The sequence below is a fragment of the Nanorana parkeri genome, unplaced genomic scaffold (assembly GCF_000935625.1).
Source record: "Nanorana parkeri isolate BGI_ZX_2015 unplaced genomic scaffold, ASM93562v1 scaffold1087, whole genome shotgun sequence".
Lineage (NCBI taxonomy): Eukaryota > Metazoa > Chordata > Amphibia > Anura > Dicroglossidae > Nanorana > Nanorana parkeri.
In genome coordinates this window covers 295,875-307,208 of record NW_017307355.1, presented here as the reverse complement: position 1 = coordinate 307,208, position 11,334 = coordinate 295,875, and the positions used below count along the sequence as shown (strand labels likewise).

The 11,334-nt window shown below is 44.2% G+C and overlaps 1 protein-coding gene across 2 annotated transcripts in view; it reads right to left on the bottom strand.

Annotated features, from left to right (window-relative positions):
- Positions 1-11,334, bottom strand: part of RGS11 (regulator of G-protein signaling 11) — a 76,433-nt gene that overhangs the window by 45,278 nt on the left and 19,821 nt on the right. For both annotated transcript variants that reach the window (XM_018567731.1, XM_018567732.1), the window contains exons 4-6: positions 9,238-9,289; positions 8,707-8,765; positions 7,138-7,214 (exon numbers count right to left, since the gene is read on the bottom strand). In XM_018567731.1, the coding sequence (XP_018423233.1) occupies positions 7,138-7,214; positions 8,707-8,765; positions 9,238-9,289 (188 nt within the window). The remainder of the gene's footprint in view (positions 1-7,137; positions 7,215-8,706; positions 8,766-9,237; positions 9,290-11,334) is intronic.

Sequence of the window (11,334 nt, the reverse complement as noted above, 5' to 3'; positions counted from 1 at the left end):
TGTTCCCCATGGTCCCTGTGTGTGTTGTAAAGTAGTCACCTCTCTAAGCTCGCTCCCGGGATGGACTACAATCTCAATACAAATTAGTGAACAAAACATGAGATTGTAGTGGAGCGGTGACTACTCTACAACACACACAGGGACCATGGGGAACAAAAGTAGCCACCCTCCAGAAGGAAGGACAGTGTCAGCACCAATTCAGAGATGATTTGAGGATCTAAAGCCGAGTGATACACAAATAAGATACATTGTTGTTGATAGTTAAGGTATTTGAATGCATTTTTAAGATTTAACTCCTGAGTTTAGTGTCACTTTAAACACATTTAAATATTTCCTCACTTGAACAATCTGACCTTGCCAAGTATCACGTACTGAAAGGAGCTGATAAATATCCTGAATCACGATCTGATTGTACATACCGAGTGCTATTTTTGTGGGCTCAGATTGGTAATCTGCCCGTATTAAATCAATAATAACGCTCTGTTGTTTGTAAGCAAAGCTGGGCTTGTTCTGTAAGGTGCAGTCATTGCTGGAAGGAATTTACCATCAGGGTGGAGCTGAATTATGCACTTCAGAGCCCCACTAATGTATGCAATACACCCCTAACACCATCATCAATAATGACACAGTGTGCTATTAACCAGGGCAGATCACAGACCTTCCCTGTACAAAGTTATCCCCTTAAAGTGCATGTAAACCCTGTAATTGATCTTCTCTTATTAGTCTGTTAAATATACAATTGATAGTGTTTGGATAGGTCAGTCTGGACAAGAACATCCGGCGCAGTCTTCTTTGTGTGTCAAGGCAGACGTTGAAGATTTGTATTCATATTGCTTGACCTGTTCCAGAGTTCACTGCACCATGGTGATCGGATTATGGAAATTACAACAGGGCTTTGCCCCAGACCTTAACACTGCCCCTCACGTTCGTGCACCAAGAACTCTGTAAACTCTGCTTCCCATGCTATTTAGCTCCACCCTTTAGCGGTACGCATCACCCATTTTGTATGTGGCTGCTGTAAGGTATATAGAAAAAAAAAGAGCAAAAGGCCCTCCAGTGAACCCGTGAAGAGCACTGCATCTCTTACTTCCATCACACGTCCCAAAATTATAGGGGTTCAGTCATCATTTTAGTGTAGTGGGTGGAGCCATGCAATTCCTTTTTTCTCCTTGGACTGACTGTACATCCAAACCCGCTGCTCTCCACACAGACACAGCCTAATACTATAGGAGCAGGGGTAGCCAAACTCCGGCCCTCCAGCTGTGGTGACACTACAAATCCAATGGTGCATCTCTCTCCGGCAATCATGTCTGTGGCTGTGAGAATCTTGCAATGCCTCATGGGATTTGTAGTTCCACCACAGAGGGCCGGAGTTTGGCTACCCCTGCTATAGAGCCATATATACTATAGAGCCGTCTGGCATTGATTGTACCTACCTGGGTGGAGCGTGACTCTGCTGTATTGTGTGACAGCCAATAAGGGACTCTATGAATGTATGTACAGTACAGCAGCCAATCAAGCACTGGGGCTCTCTCAACCAGTGGTGCAAGCTGGGATAGGGTACATATAATGGAGGGAATTGCCATGTGCTCAGACTAGTTTGGGACCAGCCATGGATTGGCACAGGACTGGGTGCTGTCCAGCAGCCCCCGAGCTGGGCCTCAGGCCTGGGGGTGGGCAGGGGCTGGAGTGTTGGAAGAGTTTCCCTAGGCCTCAAGTATGGAGGAGGCCTGTGCTGTTGTCAGAGGAGGAGAACCAGGGAAGCTGATGGCTACTGGAGGTGCCTGAAACATAGTGGACCTCAGAAGCAAGGCTGGTGTCTCTCCTGCTGAGGATCTGTACTCATTCCCTGCTCATCGGTTACTCAAATTACTACTCGCTGTACCACAAGTGGATCTACACTGAGATGCTAAAGAGGTCTGGTGAGTCTGGAGTCTATGTCTGTTACACCCTGGATGTCTAGGACCCCTATACCCTTTCTCCCCAGTGTGAAGATGTTAATAAAAAGTATTCAGCATTGCATTACATTGCATTACAGCTTTGTGGGCACTAGAAGAGGGCTGTAAATGCTAATGGGGCAGCTGAAGACCAAATCCCCTAGACAGACTAGTGATGACCCGGGTTATTCCAGGGGCTCCTTCGTGGGTGAGCGTTACATTGTAAAGGGCTAAACATTGTCTACAGGCTCTACCCTTCAACTTCACTGCATGAGGGTTGTCCCCATGAGGCCTTGGGTCAATGGGCAGTGGATGCAGATGCAGTGGAGCCTGAGTAATTATAAGATATAGAAATCAGCCTGGCACAGGATGAACATGACTTACAAAAATAAAAATGAAAACGGTTTAATACAATGCCTTGAACACATGACCTGAGCTCACCACATTTTATCAGACTCTGTATTTGGTGTGACAAGAAAGGGCCAGAACCATATGGAATACACCTATGTCTAAACACGGGTGTACCAGCTCTACAAATTGAATGGCTCTCTGTGATTGACACACCTATATAAATACATATAATTGATGGTATGTGTATGGGCAGACTAACAACAAGCAGACTCACCTTCCTTTGCAAACTCTTGAAGCTTATCTGTGTAGGAGGTTAGCAGCTGCTGAATAAATTTTTCCGTTGACTCCGTCACCACCTTCTTGATTCCGGACAACTTGTCCTTAAGCCCAATATAAACACTGGGGATTGTGTCGTCACCCGTAGACTTCTTAAACTCGCAATACTCCTGTGGATGCAAAGGAATGGGCAGTTTTTAAAAAAGGGGTGTACTAACAAAGTGATGGGATATTGTGCGTGTAAAGACATTTTTTCGTTTTGAATAGAGTGGTGAGGAGAATACAGGGGAGATCTTCCAATGGGGACACTTGCTCTGGTGACAACTGTCTAAGACAGGATTTCCCTTACTTTAGAGAGATTTCTTCCCACTTGCTGTTGGGTCTCTAGGACAGGAAATGAGCAAAAAACAGCGAACCAAACCCGACAGCAGTTCTAACCATTCCCCAGCTTACCCGGAAACAAAAAAACAAATGGCCTTTAGATACACCTTAAAGATGATAAAAGACTGGTGACATAACTTCCTGTACTTTGCTTGACTGATGGATTTCTCGATTACGCCCCTCTGTTAAAACACCAAACACACAGACTGCGGACATGGATTTAAATGGCCACAGCAGCCCTTTTATTAATCAAACAAATGTTAACAGTAACCAAAGTAATAAACAAAGTCATATAAAAATAAATAATCTTAAGGACTGTTGGGGTCTTTCGGTGCCCAACAGCACAAATAAGGCCTCTCCTGAAAACTGCTACCATGTCCCCAGCCTCACCCCAACCAGCTCCAGGGCAGTTACTGCTCCCAAGTTCCAAGGGGGCCAGTCACCCGACAAATACTGTTACCAACAGGGAGAAGCGCCCATACCAGCTGATGGCCCCCCATTTGTGTAATTGACTCTGATTTTCAGACCCCCCAAAGACCCCCTAATCCACTAAGCTGCCGTGACCTAGCAACCATCAGAAACCACAACATTCAGGGAGGGCGGGTGGGACAACCTGCTTCCTCCGTCGATTCTTGAAAGAACGCCCCTCAGCCCTTGCAGTTCCAACCCATGCAGCTCCTTCCCGGACACCTGACCCCAACGTCCAATCAGGTAAGATCAGCTAATTCCCAACTTATTTCTAACCTTTTCTCCAGGGACTATTCCTCCCCCCCCAGTCATGTAGCCCCTCCGCTCAGTCTCTCTGGGTCTGTCTATTTTGGTATAGGGCACTGGTTATTAGAGGACACAAAATGGCTGATGAGGGTCACAAAAGCTCCTTTTGACCATGTGTAGGAGTTGCTATTCCTAGTGATTAGCGATTTTTGTGCTTCTTGCCTAAATTCTAATCTAATTTGGAAGCGATTGTATGCAATGAATCACTTGTCAGAAGATGAGGGGAAAGAAGTTGCTTCCACTATTTGTAAATCTGATTCACAACCATTACTGGGGTCATGTGACTGAAAATCGCCCATGACACTCTTGCTATATCGAGCAATGTGTTCTGAAGCAGGCGAATGATCTCTAGAGATTGTAGTTGCGTAATTGTACAACCAAACAAATTGCCCCTGTGGTGTCTGTGAAGGTTCTCATCCCTCCAGGTCATGGTATATCTGTCAAAAAAGAAAGCAAAGCAGCCAGATTTTTCTTGAAGACATTTTGTCCAGCTTTCTCAATTCAGAATTGAGAAAGCTGGTTGGATAACTAGCGCAACGTCTTCAAGAAAAATACAGCAAGTCCAGTTTCTTTGGTTTACTTTTCACAGATATTGTGCCCATGCAGTGCTAACTGTAAAGCCCAACTCCAGTTCTTTTTAAAAAAGCGTTTACAATAAAAAAAAAAAAAGCAGCTCTGGCTGCAATACTCATCTCCTCCTGGCTCTGTCCCCTGCAATACCTCCTCTCTACCAGAAGATGTCCTCAGCTTTCCAGGTTGATCGAATGAATTGTGTCATGTATCCCAGAAGACTGAGGATATACTGTAAGTGCAAGGCTTCAAGGACCCACCCCCAAGTGGGTGTCACATGGCTCTCTGCTTTCACAATGTAAAAATGCAGAGGGCTCTTCAATTCACAATCCTGCGATCTCATCACAGGGAGGACTGACACGTTGGCCTTACTTCTTGGATAGCTACCGGTGAACTACATTTTTCACAAAGGAAAATCAAAAATAATCACAAACAACGCCGTACGTCTCACATTACAGCCAGAGCTCTGTGACTTTCTGATACTCGCGTGCTTTTAATATAACAGAATTTTTTATTTTCCAGCTAATCTCGGCCTTCTGAAAAGACATTTGAGGGGGATTAGTCCTGACATGACCCACTGTGAGCTAATGATGACTTGAAGTCTTCTGCTCCCAAGGTGGAGATATCAGATCCGGCTTCCTCCTTGTCGTAGTCACCCGGTTTGAGCAAATATGAAAGAAATTAGAATAGTTTACTGTCATAAACAAAGATTTGAGGCCAATTGGGCCTGACAGGCCGAGTGAATGTGCCAAGGAAGAGCCGTGACCTTGTCTGTACTCATCTGAGGACCTCGGATCTTAGTCAGTGGACTTCAAATTGCTGTTTGAAGCTCCATTTTAGGTCTGTGGCCTGGGAGTTTCTAGAGGAATTTATAGAGGTGCGTGGTAGTTAGTTTTTGCTTTTCAGTCTGTGAACTACACCGGAGAATCAAAAAGGAGAAGCTTATTGGTTGCCATTGGCAGCATGGGCAGTTTTTACTTCAGATAGTTTTAGACAGTTGATTGCACGTCTATGGGCATTGCCATACCCTGGGGGAAAATCAAGCCTGTAAAGAGCGAAGAAGACATTTTGGGGAATCATCAGCAACCACAACAAGCCAGTTCTTTTGGGATCTATCATTGGTCACATGTGACATCGCTGATGTCTTATCTGACAGCAATGTCACCAGGTGCAAAGATACTTAATATTGTATATATATATGGCTGCCCTGGTGTGCTCAATGACAGAGACATTGCATTTCTAAGGGGGGCTGGAACACCCAATTCCCCAAAAAGAATGGGAACACCCAATTCTCTAAGCGGGAGGGGAACACTTAAATCTCTAAAGGGGGCTGGAAAACTCAATTCTCTAAGGAGGATGGGAACACCCAATTCTCAAAGGGGTATGGGAACAACAAAATATCTAAAGAGCAGGAACACCCGGTTCTCTAACGGGCAGAAATATCCAAATCGCTAAGGGGAGGCCGGAACACCCAATTCTCTAAAGGGAATGGGAACACCAAGTTCTATAAGCAGGACTGGAACACTCAAATCTCTAAAGCGGTCTGGAACACACACAGGAACAACTAAACCTCTGAAGAGCAAAAACACCCAAATCTCTAAAGGGTATGAATGCCCAAATCTTTAAGGGGATGGGAACATCCATATGTCTTAGGAGAGGGTGGGAACTTACACATCTCTTAGAAGGTGGGAAACACCATAAACTCCAAGGAGGGTGGGAACTCCCACAACTCTTAAGTGAACAGAAAAGCTCCCAACTTTAAGTTTGGAGAGAAAACCCATAACTCTATGATGGGTGAAAAAACAGACAGCTAAAAAGTGGTTTAGAATGCCTGCAACTCCATTATGGGTGGGAATGACAACAACCATAGGGTCAATAGAAATTATTTAACCTATATTTAAAGTGGGGATGTACACCCACAACTTTGAGGTGGGCAAGAACACCCATAGCTCTAAGGTTGGTAGGAATTCCCATCCATTCCACAGTGGGTGGAAACCCACAAATATCCAAGATGGGCAAAAACACTTTCTCTGAAGGGCATGAGAATGCCACTAACCTTAAGGTTAGTGGCAAAAACACCAGGACCTGTGGCCGACAGATCTTGCCACTAGGGTTCTCAAGACGTGTAAGAAGCCAGGACATGGCTCCCAACCAAATTCCACCTACAACTGTAGCATTGCTTTTGGTGGACAGCTGTTTTAAGTGGTCAATCTTTCTAGGTAGTCGATATACCTGAGTTCATGAAATGTTAAAGAGCAAGCACTCACTTGGTTGGACGGTCCGCTTCCGACCCCCTCTCCTTATTCTTGGTATTTTATTTTCCCCTCTCTCTTCTTTTGTTTTTTCTCTTTCTCAATATTTCTAAGTTTACTTTTTCCACTCTTGATACTGTGCATTACAAACGATTCTTGCATTTTGCAGTACTAAAATGAAGACGTTACAAGCCCCAGCGCGGCCTACGTGGCTCAGACCTTTATAAATCCGCATGCGATTGGTCTTTTTTGAGCTGTTCGCCAGTTGAAAAGGAGATGCATATGCCCCTTTTACCCTAACCGTGAAAAACATGACGTGCATATACTACACAGCATTGGCTCACTGCAACAGCATAAGACATGTAACGTTCACTTCTCCGTTATGATAATACATATGTATGGTTATGGATCTAATTTATGCATCTCTTTAGGTTTTGTTCTTTGTTCCCTCGATTTGCATCAACTTTGTACACTTTGTGTTTTTTGTACGTTTTAATAAAGACGTTTTTGAATTTAAAAAAAAAAGAGCAAGCACTGTGAGAAATGAATGGTCAGAGTGAACTCCAGAATGTCAGTGTCGCATGGGGATCACTCACCTAAGCTGCTCCCGTGCTTGCATCACCACAAAGTCCCACGTGTGGTTGATTCGTTTGTGCAGCTGATTATAATTATCCTGTTGGAACACAAAGAGAATGGATGGGTGTCTCTTGGAACAATCTATTATTATTATTAGTATACAGAATTTATATAGCGCCAACATTTTGCGCAGCGCTGTACAATATAAGGAAGACATTACAATCACAATACAATTCAAGACAAGATGGTAAGGAGGGCCCTGCCCCTGAGGGCTTACAATCTAAAAGGGAGGGGGAAGTGATACATGAGGAGGTAGCTGTGTGGGGATGAATTGTTTGAGAACGTGATGGTTGAGTGGTTAGGTTGAGGCGGGATAGGCTTCCCTGAAGTGATGAATCTTAAGGGATCGCCTAAAGGCAGTCAGAGTGGGAGACAGACAGACCGGTTGGGGTAAAAAGTTCCAGAGGATGGGAGAGACTCTAGTGAAGTCCTGGAGGCGAGCATGGGAGGAGTTGATGACGGAGCTGGAAAGCAGGAGGTCTTTTGAAGAGCGGAGGGGTCAGTTAGGGCCATACTTTGAGACCAGGTTTGAGATATAGCCAGGGGCGGAGTTGTGGATGGCTTTGTAAGTGGTTGTTAATATTTTAAATTTTATCTTTTGGGCTATTGGAAGCCAGTGCAGGGATTGGCAGAGGCGGGCGGGGGATGGAAGCCAGTGTAGGGATTGGCATAGGGGGGATCACCTGTGCAGTGTGGGGAAGTTTCTTGTTTGTCCAATAGCAAACTGGAAGCAGGTCAGTGACCAAGCTGTACTGCCTAAATGCAGTAAAGAGAAGTCAGGTCACCGACTTACCCATGCTACCTAAATAATACAACGGCTGGCTCCGCCCAGTTGTAATGACAGATCAGCGTCCCCAAATGACCAGGGGATGCTGATCTGTCATTAAACAATAACAACTGGGCGGAGCCAGCCACGACATCACGGCCGGCTCCGCCCAGTTGTTATTCATTGGCCGGGGACCTGCTTGAAGACTCTAGTAGGTCTGGGCCAATAGGAAACAGTTAGGTGGAGCTAGCTGTTACTGCGTGCTCCGCCCAATTGTTGTTTTTTTTCTTTAATCTTTATTCAATTTTTTAAATTTATCATTTATTTACATTTCTAAACATTTTTTTCTATTTTATTTTTTCAACTTTTTTCACTGATTTTCTATTCTGCCACGGAGTTACCACGGAAATGCCGATCAGAATAGCCGAGCCGAACTCGACGGCATTCAGTTATTCGCTCACTGACGTTCGGCCTCTATGTGAATAGGGGCGAACGGCAGCGAGTGAGCTGCCGGAGCTCTTCGGCTCAGCCGATCCAGATGTTGGATCGACTGAGTCGAAGTCCTTCTGCACTTTGGCTCAGCCGAACATGCAGAGCATGCTCGGCTGACCGAAGTGCAGCCGAAGCCAGCCAAGGTACGGCTGAAATCATCTGTATTTACAGTAAGGCACACATTACAGTATTGGTTTATGTTAAAAAATCTGAGGCTTTAATGTCACTTTAACTCTATATAAGAGATGGTGTATAAAAATGAAAAGCTCACCTTCTCATACTCCACCAGATCTCCTTGTTTTCTGATGTTTTTCTTTGCCAGATAAATAGCTAAAGAATACAATCACAACAGAGAAAAAGATATTATTACAGAAACATTTTGACAATTTCTTGAAGTATATATACAGTATGTGTGTCACCGCTCTCACAGAGCCTGCCTTCTGAACTACAATTCAACGTCTGAACAATGTAACATCAACCTTGCTTGCTGGAAGCAATGCATGATGGGAGATGTCTTGAGAAATGGAGATTGCATCACATGAAGCAGCAGGGAAAGAAATACAAAGCACACTGGGAATCCAGGAAGTTGTTGGAAGTGATGGGCAGCACTCACTACATAAAAGGGGTTTTTCAACTAAGCTTTGATTGTATTATAAGAAACACCTCCAGTATGTATTCCTATTACAATGCTGATGTTATAACAGGAGAGGATGTGCTGGGACTAAATCTCTGCCTCTTTTCATTCTAATTATGTCATAATAAAACAACAGCAAAATTAATTAATTAAAGAAATAAATATTACCATAGTCCAGTTCTGTAGCAGGCCATTTATTGGTTGTCCAGAAGTACGGGGTCTAGAAAAAAATGACAAATGCGTTATGTGGTTGAGTCCAACCTATTCTTCAGGGTATTCTGCCATTTTGGGATCAGAAGAGGCTGGTGGTGGTTTTCACCTATAGGATAACCCAACCAGAAACTGCACGTAGGAGAACATCACCATGCAAGCTCTAGATCTAAACATAAATATAATCGGATCGCACTGGCTCCTGAAACTTGTACATAGAATTCCTCTGATGTAGCCTCAAGCAGCAGATTCCTATATATACTATAGGGCCAAAAATGTTACATCATTGACCATGACACCTAATATATGACCAAAAGTATGTGGATACCATTACGATGGCTTGTGAACTTCAATCCTGGAACCTTGCTTCCACCATAGCTTTCCATTTGGCCTTGCCTGTTGCCAGGTCAATGTTCTGCCTGTCATTTATTGGATGTCCTCCATCCACCATGTTCTCGTAGTCAATTTCTTTACTTTGCTCTCCTTCACAATCTTGCACAGCTCCCCTCCGGTGGAGTTCCTTATGATACGGCCTCGAAAAATTGCCATTTTCTCTTCAACACAGACGTGGCTTTGTGTAATTGACTCTTCGTAGGTCTTCACTCATGACCATGTCCATCCAACTCATATTCAATATCCTCCTGTTAGCACCACAGTTCATATATTGAGGTCAGGCATTTCTAGTGATGGGTACTGTTAATGCTTCAGCACAGTTGGATGAAGGCCTGTTTCTACTCCAGCATGACCTTCTTACAGAAGCCTTTTGGGAATTTGAACCACCAAAAACAACACTGAAATTCTGATGGGGCCCATCCATGAAATTTGGTCCAATTTTAATGTCATCTGAAATTCTGGATCAGTTCTTTATTCAGGTGAAGACACCAAAAAAACAAAGGGCAGACTTAGACATTTTCTTGGCCTCTTGTGGTGACACGGGCAGAGATATTGCACTATATATAGTTCCCCCTGCTATTAGGAAACAAGGTTTTAGGCAGATCTTGTGTTGCAACCTATTTAAATCAATCTTCTCCCAGACAAGCCTGTCTCTTTGTTTGTAATGTGCCCCCTGGAGGAGCAGCATTGCGCCTGCCAGGTCCATAGTGTTCCTGACAGATTGCGGTAATTACAGAGCGATGGCACTGCTCCTTGCCATATTGGGAGCCGCTCCTGTCACAATAAATGTTCCACCGCGTGCGTGAGGATCTCTGGATGTTCGTAACTAAAACTGTTCCTGACATAATCCTCTGATTGGCTCCAAATTTAGCAACACGTACCTTAAGGGCACGGCCCTTGTTATTTTGGCGCTGCCAGCCTCTCATTTGTGCTCGGGATTTCAAGTCTACAAAATTTCATTGTACAGCCAAGACGACTATTTAAATAAATATTCCCTAGGTAAAAAAAAAGACAATTTACAGCAGTTATAAGGACTACTGCCTATGTGCCAGATATTTTCGCTTGCTTCTGCGGTTGAGTCACATTTTTTAAGGCTGAAACTTCTATATGGGGCATATGAAAAAAAAAATGATTACATAGTCTTACATTATGTTATATTATCATAATATACACTGAGTGGCCATATTATTATGACCACCCCATCAGTACTTCGTTGGGCCACGAGATAACTCCACGAGATGACTTCGTTGGGCCACCTCGTGACTCCATGAGATGTTGGAAGGTGATGCGAGGAATCTGACACGGCACTGTTGCCCTTCTGTTGTCTTGTACCCGTCTTGCCACTCTCCGTTCTGCCCTAACATTGACTAGTCGCTGACGGCCACAATTCGCACGTTCAGACCCAGATTTTTGGCTGACAGTCCAGTCTTTAAACACTTTAACAACAGCTGCCCCTGAACATTTAACGAAACGCGAATCATCCCACGTTCAAAGGCTGTTAAACCGCGTTGTTTAGCCGTATCTTCAGAAACTAATCACTTCTACTGTCGTGGTAAACAACCTGCTTCCCTATTTATAATGGTCTGGCCCTCTAGCAACTTCAGCGTGAAATTATAGCTAATTTGCCTACAAACGTCAGGTGGTCATAATAATCTGGCCACT